The sequence below is a fragment of the Neopelma chrysocephalum genome, unplaced genomic scaffold (genome assembly GCF_003984885.1).
Source record: "Neopelma chrysocephalum unplaced genomic scaffold, ASM398488v2 Primary Assembly neopelma1_42b, whole genome shotgun sequence".
In the NCBI taxonomy this organism is placed as follows: domain Eukaryota; kingdom Metazoa; phylum Chordata; class Aves; order Passeriformes; family Pipridae; genus Neopelma; species Neopelma chrysocephalum.
This window is the reverse complement of record NW_020897701.1, coordinates 2919257-2933931: the sequence shown is the minus strand read 5'-3', so window position 1 is coordinate 2933931 and position 14675 is coordinate 2919257. Positions and strand designations below refer to the sequence as shown.

Here is a 14675-nt window from a genome sequence, read left to right as displayed (position 1 = left end):
TTAGTCTTAAATAACTTTGAATGTGAAAACGAATGAGAGTGTTTCTCTTAAAATGTACATATGAAAGGTAGGTTAGCAAAAATGATGCTTGACCCCGGGAACTAGGAAAAAAAACACCTTGATTTCAGTAAAAATATCAGTATTTTTCTTTCATAAGCGAGCTTGAAATACAAACTTGTTAAAGAGGTGTTTTCTACTCCTAGCTTTGTTTTAACATCTCGCGTATTTGTGGATTTCTACATAAAAATAAATATTAATAACTTCTAAATTTTAATTTCAAATATAATTTATTTGTAAACAGAGCATTACTCAAAGCACAAGGACAAATAAATCCTGAAATAACAAATATAATGTAATTTTATTCCCAAAGTACAAAAATCAAACAACTCAAGAAGATAATAAACATGATATTTGGCATATGAAAATACAAGATGTCCCATCAGGATACTGTCAAATTTGACATAACAGTCACATTCGTATACAAATTTCAGTGGATATTAAGGGACGTGAATCTTTCCCCATTACTCTTGAGGAACTATACATATAGAAATAAAACAAAGTTTAAACAGATTTTTTTTTTGCTTGTTAACTTAAGTATATGGTAAATTAACCTTCCTCAGAGCCAGAAACATCTTTCACTTTAGCCCAGAATACAGGCTAGAGAAGTAGGTAAAAGGTACTAATGTCCTCCTCTTTTCTCCTAGATTAAAGTTTTCTGCTTTCTCACCACCTTCACATGCAAACAATAGTGACAGACTAAAACCTGACTATCTGTGATTGAGAGTAGTGCAGGATCACATGATTAGCGTCAGGGGGCTTCTGCTCTACTGGAAAGGTGACAGACAAAACCAAAAACTTTATAATTGAGAATCTAGTTCTCAAGAAGTTTTCTGTAACTTCATAATACTCTGTTTCCATACTTGTCTCAATTAATTATCTTTTACAGTTTATTACACTGAGAAAACAAATCCCTCAAAGAGAGCTAGCAAAGACATAGGAATTCAAATTAGAGTTGAAAGACTGTTTTGTAAGCAGCATAAGGATTGCAAAGACTGCAAAAGAAGGTGATGGAATTTCAATCTCCAAGTTTGCACACCGAAGGTACCTATGCTTTTGAAGTTTCCATTTAAGTGCAATAAAGAGCCTCAATATAGAGGCTCTTATGTGACTGAACTGGACTTCAAGCATTAAAAAAACCACAGTCACTGATTCAGCAGTGCCTTAATAATTTTAAACTCAAGAAAACTGGGCAATATCACAAACAGTATATTAGAGGTACCCGCATACTTCAAAGTGAGCAGCACAGCTGCAGCTCCTCTGCTGCTTTGCATCTAAGGAAGCAGTCCTGAAAGGAAAGCATCCCTTTACACCCACCACCGTCTGCAGTCTGAGAACACTTACAGGTCAGTCTCTCCCTGAGCTCAGGCGTCGGAGCCATATCAACCGCGCTCTTGCCGTGGCAGTTGACCAGCGTGGGATCTGCGCCGTGGCTCAGCAGGAGGGAGCAGACCTCCACGCGGTTCTTGGAAGCAGCCTCGTGCAAGGGGGTAAACTGCCAGAGGTCCATAGCATTCACACAGGCACCATGCTAGCACAGCAAATAAAGCCTTGGATTAGTAAGAAATCATCTTCTACAACTAAAAAGCTTGCAAATTTTCATTTTATTAAATAAAATTGGTTCCACTCTTTCATATATGAACACATACACAAAAAAAATAATTAAAATATCAGTATACACAAAAATACTGTTGAATCCTCAAAAAAAATTTGGAATTTCTGTGTAAGTTAATTTTCCCATGGAAAAATTCAAATAAATTAAACTCTACTCTCAATCCAAAGAAATCAGGTGGGGAAAAAAACACGTACACTGTTCCACACAAAGACCTAAAGTTGCAGGCTTCTGAAATAACAATAGGATGTTTGAAACCTGTTACTACAGAAAAACAAAGGTCTTGTTTTTCAACTCCAGTATAAATAGTTCATATCTCACGAATACCTAAATCTACAGTAATTACTTTCCATCCTTCTGCTTACCTTAAGCAGCAGCTCTGTAACCTCATAGTGTCCATATGAACATGCATTATGAAGAGGCACAAGACCACTGTATGGAAGAAGAAGGCAAATGACATTTATTTAAGGAAGGAGGAAGAATTTTCTCTCTACTGAGATGAAAAGATCAAGTTAAAGCTAAACTATTTATATAAAATTCACAAACTAATGGGAAAATCTGACTTTCCAAACAACACATTACTCAAGATTGACATTAAAACGTGGGGATTTGTTGCTTGGGAGTCTTGTTTTTGGGGGGCTTTTGTGTTAGTGATTTTGTCTTAACAGGCAACAGATGTTTAATTTACCATTAAGATTTGCATTAAGTGGCTTTGACATGATCTTTCTTGAAGCTATTAAGAAGGGGGAGAAGTCCTATTCTGCATTCCATTTGCTCACCAGTGTTCTGCTTCTGCCTAAATATGAACTCCTGTTTAAAATGATACGTGAAAAGCAAAATTCCCCAGATAACACTAACCTAACTCCTGGGTATATTATGAAGATGTAGAAATATCCATAGAAAGCAGACTCAAATTGCTGTTCCAGATTGTGGAATGACCTGATTTTACTCCATTTTTTATAGTACAACCTATTTAACTGTTCATGATACTTCTAAGAGAGTCCCTGTAATTTTTTGTACAGCTATGTTACTGCAGGCTATAGTTAAAACTGACACTAGCAAAGTAAATAACAGGGATTTGGTCATAAGCACAAGACTTAATAAAAAAGTCATGCATTGAAAAGGAGATGCAAAAAGGGCAATTATTGCTGAGAACAAAATGAGTTTAATTCAAGCCAAGCAAGACAGGCTACTTACGGATCAACTATGCACAAAATACTGAAAACAACAATTAACCCTTCACCATTTATGAAAAATACAGGGAGTGATTCCCAGAATTGCAAAATCAACTCAAAGAGCATTAGGACAGCAATTAAGTGAACTTAATTTTAAAGTAGTTGCTCTGAGAAGGAGCACTGCATTTGTCACAGGAGAGGGAAATTTGTTTGGGGAAATTTTCCAAACTGTTATTTTTCTATCATCGCTTTTCTTAATTACAACTTATGGGTGCATGTGTGGGACAGAGAGAGACTAGTCAGTCCACCGAGCACTCAAAAAACCTGCCCTCTTCCAAAATGATGGTCATCTCAAGGCCAGTAAGCAAAGACAATCACTACAGCAATGCACTTGGCCACTTTTGCAGCATCCCCTCCCCTTTCCTCTTCCAGCACATTGCAACTTTGTGTATAACAACTGTAAGGGAAAGAAAGGACCAGTGGAAAAAGAACTGCTTCCTTGGCAAGGCTTCTCTTTGGGAGTAACTGGAAGTGGTGACCATTTTGAAAATGCAGCCCAGTTCCTAAGGGCTCTCTTTAAACTGACCCCACTGAAGAGAACCTAAGAGGTCTATAAAATCAATGTAACCTAATTTAGCTCCTTAAATGAAAAGTGACATTTATTTATAGCATTATTTACCTATAAATTATGTATAAATAAGAAACAGCAAGGTAAAACAAAACAACACACTGATTGTAAATGTGTGATGCCACTGAAAAAAAGTGGGAGCTTACTAGGATGTTAGATATTTCTGAATACATTTGGGTTGATTTAAAGTTTAATACAGAGTAAGCATATTGGTTTTCCTTTCTTTGTTCCCTTTCTTTCCCCTCCTGCTCCAGTGCCCAGTTCAAGTTCAACTTAGTTACTTTTTACACTTTCCAAGCAGATCATTCAAACCTCATTACAGCATCTACACTGGAATTTTCTACCAACTGATGCTGAAATTTTTGAAAGGTGTAAAATACCTCAAACTTGCCTAATAGTGCTGGATCTACCTGAACAGGTACTATATAGAGCTTTATTGTGGGATTTTTGTGTTTTATTTTCTTCTTGTGGTTTTTGGTTTTGTTTTTTTTGACCTGCATAACATGTCATTATGCATTTCACAACAATTCTGATCTTAAAAAGCCATTGGGATGAATGGACGGACTGAAGTGCTACAATTAGTCAAACTTCAAGAGTTTAAGTACACTGAGGGCTGGTTTGGAAAGAAAGGAAAAAAGGAAAAAAGCTAAGAAGTTGATTAAAAATCTTTTAACACTAGGCTGGACTCAGCAGAAAATGAAAATATAGGAAGTGCCTCAAGTTTGCTCATGGAGACAGAACACAAACTCATTAATATCTTACTTCTGAATACAAAATGTATGCCTTTAACCGGAGGCTCAATTTCTACAATGTGAGGACTAAGCCCTTCTAACAGATCATCATGAAAATCATCACCTTACAGATAAGAAACGTGTGGCTGAGAACAATGCACAACATGTATAATTCCAGATTTCTGACTGCTGTGCGCTATTTATGATATCTTACCTAACTACCTACTGCAAAAATGGAATAGTTTAGCTTCTACTACATCTTGATTTTTGCTGGTAGCATCAATCAAGATACATCTCCAAGGACCACTAGTTGTGAGCACATGAGCATTACTGATGTCACTTGGAATTAGATCCATACATATACAACAGCATAATGAAACTACAGATAGGTTTTTCAATGCACATTTTTCACTAAGCCCCCGTATCTTCCCCCCCCTTCTCTAAAATAATGCTGTTAGTCCATGATTTCATAGGGTAGTCTGTGCATGGAAGTAAAAAACAAAGACTGGAAAAAAATTTCAAGTTGTGAAAAAAGACCTAAAACAAGTGCAACCATAACTGTTTGTTATCAGGGCTCTAACAAAGGTTCATTTACGATGAACCACACTCAGATTTTGGAAGCAAGTATCGCATTCTCAGCCAACTATTTGAGATTATGCTGCAACATGAACCAGAGAAATAAATCTTCATCTTGATTAATACAAAACCTCTGCTGCAAACAGATAATAAATCAGTTAATTTTACATACCCTTTGTCCTTTGCATGCACATCGGCACCATGCTGAAGCAGAAGCTGGACTATCCGAACTCTGTTGTAGCCTGCTGCTAGGTGTAAAGGAGTGGACTGTAAAAGAAAAGATGAAGAATGGGAGCCACATAAATTTTAACTCCTGCACTTTCTGCCATTGAAGTACTGTTAGTTTCTCTTACACATTGCATCAAGATAAGTTACAGTTCCCTTCTGTGACTAGCCAAATTAACAAATACACAGCACATGCAGGCCTCTCCTGTTGTCAGTCCAAACAAATGTTCCTTAATGTGGGGAAGAATACAGGTATTCTTTAAGGCAATAACAACCTCCTAGTTAAAACTTAATTTAAATTATGGCCCACCTTTGGTTTGGGATTTTTTGTTTGTTTCTTTTGGTTCTTTTTTTTTTTCTTTTGATGCCATAATTTTAGTTTTAAAATGCTGGAGTTTGAGGGTTTTTTTAACTCACAAGTAAATTTATACAGTTTAGGCTGAATACTCACTGGTTACAAGACTGCTTGTATGTACACTTGTTGCAAGAAGTGCACAAGAAGCAGACTGCAGAACAAGAAATAATGCATTTATCCCAAAGCAGGAATGTTTGTCTTCAGCTTCTCACCAAAAAAGTAGCTATATGTGTTCTGTACTGTACTGTGCTACGACACAGAGCAACTGTATGCAGTTTGCAGTTTCTTGCAAAATACAGATCTGCAGCAGTAACGCACCTTGCTGCATAACAGAGCAATAACACCTTTCTCCACAGATAACTTGTATGAATTTTAACTGAAAGCTTTTGAGTTGACAACAGTAATTCCCCTTGAAGTTTATTTGAAAAAGCTTTTTATTATGAAACAAATTTTGTGTGCTGTCTCAGCCTGAAAGGACTGGTTTATTACACAAATGGGTAACACTGTCTCAAATCTTCCATCACGAAGCCTAGCCATGATGATGATGGGTAACACTGTTTCCTTCTTCCCAAGGCTGAGCAGTAGACGATTTTAAAGCAATCTTTGTTGTAATTCGTGGCATGCAACCAAACAATACAATTTTATTACAGTAATACCCCATACATAAACTAGCTTGAAACATGGGAAAATTTACATAGCTCACAGTATTATGCCAAGAACAGATTTACTGTCAGCATTAAAACAGCGTTATACAGTATTACAAGTGAGACATCACATTTCACTATTATTTCCAGGAATACACATTTAGTATATCCATAACTTTTAGTAGTATGTATTATATTTCATTGAAGTCTCAACACATTGCTACTTTGCTCCAGAAAGAGTAACTACTTTGGCACCTACCACTTGTCCTGTGTATCACAGTGAGGACACAGCTTGTACTATCAGAAATAACAGCACAGGGCATCTCTGAGAAAAACATCTGGATAACTCAGTTAATTTAGGGAAGCAGTTATGCAAGTTTCCATAAGACCCATCTTCAGAATTAGCTATACTCAAAATAAGGATCTCTAACATCCCTAACCCAAAGATCCCCAAAGCATTTCCAAAGTACAAAATACCAACAGCAACAAAACATGTCCCACCTTTTAAGTATTTGCCCATTCAAATTGTTAGGATCTATTACTCTAAGAAGCTTCTACTACTGAATTAACAACTTACATTGATCCAGAAGGAATTACATTCTTTTTACATCTGCCCCTATTATAAAATAGCTGGCTTATGCATATCATAAACACTAATGAAAATGTGGATAAAGATGATGACACTATTGACATTAGCAGAATACTTCAGTACTGGTTATTCTGACAATTGCCTTGGTTTGGTTACTAAATCAAGCTTTATCAATCAAATTAGTAACTCTGAAAACCTGAAAGGAATCTGAAATGGGCTGCAGAAAAGTAAGTCTATTGAAAGGTCTAAACTCCAGAAGGAACTGGAGCAAGCACTAAATATTTGGACCACTGCAGGATCCTTTAACCTCACTACGATTAAACTACATCCATTCTTGTCTGTATGCCACTTCTAAAACAATGATGGCAGACTTCCAAAATGATGCTTTACTCATATTAAACATTATTAACAGAGATGTTCTCAATAAAGATGCATCAACCCCAGAGTCTTGTTCATTCCTTAAAATTAAAAGAAAAACTATTATGAACCAAGCTGGGACTGGGCACTTTGTATTTCTAGGATTAGTAGATCTGCACTTGCCAAATAACTTCATTAGAGAAGGAACCCAAAACATTTCAAGTTTATAGTCACAAGACAACATAAGTGAAGCAAAAAACATACCAAATCTTCAGACAGTTTATATCCCCACCTTTCAGAAAGGTGAGCTACTTCCTTCTCCTTGGGCAAGGCCACACAGACAGCCCAGTCCCATGAATGAACACAGCATACCATGTCTTCCCCAACACACCAGGAGTATTTAACTGCAGCCAGGCACCTGACATCTGGCCTTCTGATCCACAGCAACTTCAGTGAAACTGCATCCCATGCTGTGGCTGCCTCTCTAAAGAGGAGTCAACTGATGCTCCCTGTAATCATCCCTGGAGATGGGGCTGAGATCTCCACTGGTCTGCATGCTTGACTCTGCAACTGCAAACCATGTATCACAGAGGAACACTCAGTGCTGGAGAGGAAGGGAATTGTCAGAGGGCCACAGAGACCACTTGACTGATGGGCAAGGACAAGTAAACACACACACGTAGGTGTGCAGAAGCAGTGATCCTGGAGGACTGCTCCTCCTGTATCCACAAGCCAGCAATGCCAGTTGCTCATTGGTTTGGCTAAAAGGCTCTTATAAATGCTGTCCTTACATATGCTTCAGGAAGGAGAAAGCAGGAAGGTCCTGCCTTCATGATTTTTTTTAAGAACTGCTTTTCCTTTCTCATAAAAAAGTGAATTTGTGGAGGAGCAATTATCAGACTGGGAAAGATACAAGAAGTGGAGAGAGCTGTATGGGAACTGAATGGACTATGGATTTTAAACACATGGAATGGACTTTCTCACCACGGACTGACTGATGTTTTCCCCAGTTTTATTGTGTTATTTGTTCCCACTGTTGTACCCCTGTTTGTCAGTGATTTTTATGAAATTTTGATGTACCCTCCATTTTGTCCCTCCTTCTCCCTCAGGTTTTCCCGCCTTAACTTGTTTACTCCCTTGTTCTCCCCTGCTTTCCCGCTCCTCTGCTGCTGATTGGCTACAGTTTGCCGCAGTGCAGAGTGAGCTCTCATTGGCCCTTTCCCCTAGATACTCCAAGGTTACACCTACCTCTCCCTTACCTTCCAATCACTGTGTTCCCTCAGTTGTCAATCCCATGCTCCTCCCCAGTTCTAAATCCTCCCCTCAGACCTACCCTATATAAGTCCCTGTTTTCCCTGAATAAATTGGCATTGCTTCCCCGACCTTCAACTGTGTCCTGACCCTTATTCGCAGTGCCGCGTCCCCATTCCCTTTACCCCTCGGGCCGTGGCATGAATTCATTAATATTATAGTTAACAGTTGAAAATACTACTCTGGAGTCACAAGCTTGTATGCTAATTACGGAACCTTGGTACCTAAAAGATAATGTTGTGCAACATGAACTACTCATTATATGGGATTATGAGCCCTAAAAACAACAACAACAACAACAAAAACAACAACAAGAAAAAAGTGAATGATGGCAGCAAAGACTGACTTTTAAAATTAACATGCTATTTAAATAGCACCAAAGAAGAAGAAATTATCTATCACAAAAAGCAGTATTATATACTGCACCTGCAAGGTATATCAAACGAATTACTTTATATTAAGAAAAGAAGTTTATTTAAGCTATCAATTAACCCTTCCTCCCATATCTTGCGATACTTGGCAAGACTTACTAACAAAAATCCCTAGAGGGCACTTACCTTCCAAGACTCACATTCACAGTTACCAAGCCAATCACACTGTCTTGCTTGTTAGTTTAATTAAAAAGAGTATAACTCCATTTTTATTAAGTAAAGTAGACCCTCATGCAAGATGCTCACATTATTTGAAAGTTTTATGGCAGCTGTAATTGAGTCAAAGCAGGTACTGTGCATTTCAAGGAACATCACTGTACACAGGATGGCAATCGCTGTCAACCCGTATACCTATGATTTATACTAAAGCAGATATTTTTGCTTGCAGTCTTTTTGATAATGTATTGCCTGGGAATACAAGAAATGCACTTTTTAGATTTAAAAAAATGAATATACAGCAGTTTGATACTATTTTCAGTGAGACTTAGGTATTTTCACACAGCTTCATTACCAACAGCTGATTTTTCGACCCCTGTTTAAGGTCAGCCACCTTGGACTTGCTGTCCCCTGTTCACGGGCCTCAAACAGCAAGAGCCCCGAGGAATCTCCAGCACTGCAGGCTGCTGAGCAGCTTCTACTGAAATCTGGAAATTGGTTTCAACAAATTGCCCACAGGCAATGTGGGAGTGCTGGCTCCAAGCACCATCCGCTTCCCTTCCTTATCTTGCTAAAGAGTCTTCAGCAGCTCTTAGATGGTAACGCTGCCACTGCCTCAGAACACTTCATTTTCAGATTCAAATTGCACATTTTAAGGGCAACTTTAAACCAAGGGATCTTATGTAATGATCTTACATTATGCATTATCTGCATGATTAATAACAGCTGCAGGAACTGTTGTAAGAACTAATATTCCCTGTTCTTGCTTCCAACTACTGAATCTTTATATAATGCTATCTGATAACGATCTTAATCAATGCATTTCTCTCATTCTTAAGTTGCCATCCAGAAGGCTATTAAAATCAACAAACAACAATCTTATGACATATATGATGTCTCATCATACATTTTATTTACAACACTATATAGTCATTTAGAATTAAATAAATTAATTTAACCTTCTACAAGAAGGACATTCTTATAATAAAGAGGCAATGCCCTGATTTTGAGAGCAAGTTCTGGCCTTGACATATTATGACTACTCTCATGCTCAGACGGTCCCCACAGGGATATGCACCAATAAGTATGGCTCTTACACAAATAGGCAAACAAGTAACACTTGAAAAAAATATCTAAGGACATTAGTATGCTTATTGTTACCTCTTCTACAACACCATGCTGACAAAGGACATTTAAAAAAAAAAAAGGAGGGAGAAGGAGGAATTTTAAAATGTTTCATGTTTATAATTATCTTCAGGTTTGGTAGATTTGGAAATTGCAGGTATGCAGTAAACTCCCATTTAACACAGGTCAAACAAAACTTTTATTCTAATCAGACCATACTGCCTGTAGAGAACAGTAGCAATAAAAGTATCCTAAAGCATTTGTAGTTTGTCTTACAAACTCCCTTCAGAGGAGTGTTTCACCTCCTTTGAATGAAGGAAAGAGCAGAGAGGTTTCTAATTGTAGAAGGGACCTTCATTTCACAGTTTTATACAAAACTGTTTTGAAAGATGTCCTGACTCCTCATAAGGCAAACAACTCTCTCTTCACTACGTTAGAATTTATGACAGAATCTTTCTTTTTAATCACAATAGTCTGTGCTTGATGCTGCTCTCTTACAGACATCTCTAAAATGAACTGCATCAATCATGAGGGTACACCAGGAAGACATTCCGGATGCAAGCAGAGTACCTCCTGTCACCACTTTATCATTCTGATTAATGGGGTAAGAAAACAAGTTGCAACAACATCGCAATCTTGCAGACACATTCCTGAGCTTTTCCACTGTGGAAGTGATCAGGCTTCTCAGATACTTGCATTCTAATTGTAAACAGTGTACCCATCTTACACCTTCGTTTTTAAATGCAGTTCTAAGTTTTCTTGGGAAATACCTCATTGACATTTGTTTGTATGGTGCCAAGCCTGGGTTTATATACAAAATATTTCCTTCTGGAAACACATATTACAAATAACTCAAAATAATTATTTTATATTTATGCTACAATGCTCTTTCTTATACACCAAGTACTACAGAAACAAAGGTCCCTAACCTTGACTGAAGATTCATGCTCTTAGTGAGCAAGAAAGGGCCTGTGCTGTTCACCACCCACACAGCTTGTCAACTTCAGCCACCCAGATCGTGCAGCTTCCTTGGTCATTTTATAGCAGTACTAAGTTATTTAAATTCATGGCTGACAATTATGCTTTAGGGACAAACTTAATAGCTGCTGCTCCAGGAAAACAAGTAATGTTGGACTGCTGACTGTAGATGAGCTGGCTGCAACTCCAGAGATAGATAAGCACAGGGATGAAGAGCTTAAACTACTTATCTAAAAAATCCTAAAACAAACAAGTAAACAAAACCAAAAACCCCTACAAACAAACAAAATTCCTAAAGATAAGGATTATGAAATGCTTAAGGAAGACATTTCTCACTCCACTGTTTCCAGTGGTAATTCCACTGCTTCATCTTAAGAACACAGCCAGTAGTACTTAATTAGACAGACTAACAGGACAGGCTTAGTACAGTAAAATTCAGGAAAACATCATGTCACAAATTTAATAGACAGTGCTTCCTAAAAGCTAATGCCAGGGAAAATGAACTGAACAGCTCACCAATTCAGAATCTGCAAGTCACACGGTATCTTAATTTAGAGCTCTGGTATACGAGATGATCTCTTGGCAGGTGTAGGGGTAGTGGTGGTAAAGAACCAACTGTTTTGAGCTGTAAACCAGCAAAGACAAAACCAGCTTGATTTCACAGACACAGTAGTGCTAGGGCAGAGCATCACTGGGCAAAAATGTTCATAAACCATAGGAAATTATAAGAGTTAAAAAACACAGAAAGAGAAGGAAAAGGTTTACTTGGGTGAAGACCAGGACTCTTCTACTCCTCACATCCAGTGAGTATTCAACTCTATTGCTTCACAGGGGGCTGTACTGTCCACACTATTGACTACTAAATGTTTCTTTAGTAGATCTGACCTTTGAGAGACAACACAATTTTCTGACTCCATGTCTGAATCTCAAAGACCGTGTGACAAGGGTTGGCATCAGTTCTACACATTAACATAGCGACCCTGTTGTACTGCAAGCTGGACTAAGTGTTGACAAATAAGGGGGCAGGAGGTTTATGACAGAAGAGCTTTTTTAATCATCTACATACCTGGGGTAGGGAAGGACGAACAGGATGACAAGCATAATTTTGCACAAGGGTAGACAAAGAAATAACCGGAGTGTCTCTGTCTCAAGGTTAAAAGAAGGCAGAACAGTAAATAAGTGGTTTTACTTTTCTGCTCAGGAACTCCTTCTGGTAGCATATACTGCCACTGAGAAAAAGAGGGTAAAGGGCAAAGACGTCTTTCCTAACAGGAGAGAAAACATGCAAGCATTGCAGGACAACACAACAAAAGAAAGTTTCATCTGCAGAGGGAAGCTTAAGGTGCATGTTTGAAGACGACCACGAAAAAAACCTTACTAAATTCCAGAAGAAAAACCTGCTCGACCAGCAGGTTTCTTCAGACGATGACACTTGACTTGCAAAATTATAGAGATTATTATATTTACACCAGGATGGCAGATCCTTAATCCATGTAGATAGCTCTGGAAGTTATTCTCTTAACAGTAGCTATATAAAAAAAAAAAGACAATAACTCAAATTCATTACTTCAGAGAAAAGGAAGCAAAATCAAACCTGAAAGAGCATCATAACTTCCCAAATACTAATGAGGAAGCTTAGTTCCCCTAACAACTCCATACCAAGGTGCTGCCATTACTTTTAATGCACCCAGAAGGACAGACTAAGAGGGAAATTGTAAAGGGCTAGGAGAGACACTTAAATCTTTAAATGAGAACACTGTTGATCTCTGAAGGATTTTACAAACAGCAGGTCCCCTAAATGGGGCACTAGTGATCCTTGACCTCTTCCTAAACAAAAATTAAAATGCAATACCTCCTCCCTCCCCTGAAACTCTTTTGTACTTGCATGTATCTCAATCTACCGCCCATTTGGCAAAATAGTTCCACAGAGGATGTGTCAAAAAAGCTGAGCAATCTCCCTCACAAAACCACAGTATACTCAGAAAACTGACCCTTACAAGAATCTCTTCCATTTCTACATGCAAATGACGAACGTTTAGCTGGGGATGGAACTGCAATACAAAAAAATTCTGGAGCTTCCAACATGGAGTAGCATTTGCAGTTTTCCCAGATTCAGAAGCACAGAATACATCTCTGGTAGCATCAATGACACAAGGGGACAAACTTTGAGATGGATTATCAGAGAAGCAGAGGAGTATACACTGTTTCTTTGGTGATAGATGCTGACAGCTGAGGGAATAGTGGCTTACTGAGCTACAAAGAGAAGAAATTACAGTAAAGATCTACTCTCTTCTCCTAAAGGAACGTTGCTGATTTTATTTAACACTGAAAGGAGATGTATGCTGCCTTGAAAGACATGGCAGAACACTACACAGAAACTACTTAGAGTATCGTTGTGTCCAGCATGGCCATTTTTGTTGCTTCTTTTCATCACCTAGAATCTGTCAGAAATTCAAGTCTGAGGTGAGGCACTGAGGCACGACTGGCTCTTGCTGAGGCCAAGGTGAGAAGAAGAAACTGGCCCAGCAAGGTTAACTAAAGTCATCAGAGGGTATTCAAATCTCTACTAGTCCAAAGAGCAGCTGGTAACATCTGCCAGCCAGAGAAAAAACACTCATCTGGGCTGGTGGACTGAGAACACAGGTATACAGGATTTTCTCATGGCAACAGCTAGAACTTCTTATTTGTTAAATTGCACACTGGAAGCTGTGATTCAAGTTTAGTGTACAGGGAAGAACAGATGCTACTGCTGCTGGTCTGAGCAATGGGGTCCAGAGAGTGAAGTTCCTGCAGTTTTTGAGAGCACCTAGCGCCAGCCAGCACAGTCTGCAGCCCAAGTCTCAGCCCATCAATCTTGTCAAACTGCAAGCTGCAAATGCTTATCAGCCCAGGAGAGCAAGATGAGGCAACTTTCTCTCCTCTTCCAGCACCAATACATATATTTTTATCTGTGCTGTCAGTCAGGGTCAGAAGCCTTAGAATCCCGTGCTTTAATTATTTGTTTAGGCTGCTGTTCCCGCTTTTTAAGGAAATATTTTTGTTTTGTTCTGGCAGCACAAACAAGTGTTAACAAGAGGTTCCTGTCCAAACAGTCATGCCAGATAACTGGGGAAGGCCTGCGTACCAACATTAAAGCAATCTGAAGAAGATGCACACTGGAACACCAGGGAGCCAAAACTGCTGGGTTTTTTGCTGTTGCAGTCTCTTTCCACTTGCTATCATAATCTTCATAGAGTCATAGAATATCCTAAGTTGGAAGGGACCCATAAGGATGATCAAGTCCAATTCTTAGCCCTGCACAGGACAGCCTCAAGAGTCACAACTGCGTGCCTGAGAGCATTATCGAAACACTTCTTGAACTCTGTCAGGCTTGGTGCTGTGACCACTTCTCTGGGGAGCCTGTTCCAGTGCCCAATCACTCTGGGTGAAAAACCTTTTCCTAATATCCAACCTAAACCTCCCCTGACACAACCTTAGGCCATTCCCTTGGGTCACCACAGAGAAGAGAAGTCTGCCCTTTCTCTTCCCCTCATGAGGAAGTTGTGACTGCAATGAGGTCTCCCCTCAGTCTCCTCTTCTCCAGGCTGAACAGACCAAGTGACCTCAGTCGCTCCTTGTAAGGCTTCCCCTCAAGGCTCTTCACCACCCTCCTTTGGATATTAATAACTTAATATCTTTCTTATATTGTGGTGCCCAAAACTGCCACACTATTCAAGGTGAGGCCG

At 38.8% G+C, this 14675-nt stretch overlaps 1 protein-coding gene across 1 annotated transcript in view; it reads right to left on the bottom strand.

Annotated features, from left to right (window-relative positions):
- The window catches only part of TNKS (tankyrase), a 99841-nt gene that overhangs the window by 34686 nt on the left and 50480 nt on the right, over positions 1-14675 (bottom strand). Inside the window, exons 4-6 of the mRNA XM_027676951.1 lie at positions 4952-5046; positions 2035-2101; positions 1402-1588 (exon numbers count right to left, since the gene is read on the bottom strand). Coding sequence (XP_027532752.1) covers positions 1402-1588; positions 2035-2101; positions 4952-5046 — 349 coding nt within the window. The remainder of the gene's footprint in view (positions 1-1401; positions 1589-2034; positions 2102-4951; positions 5047-14675) is intronic.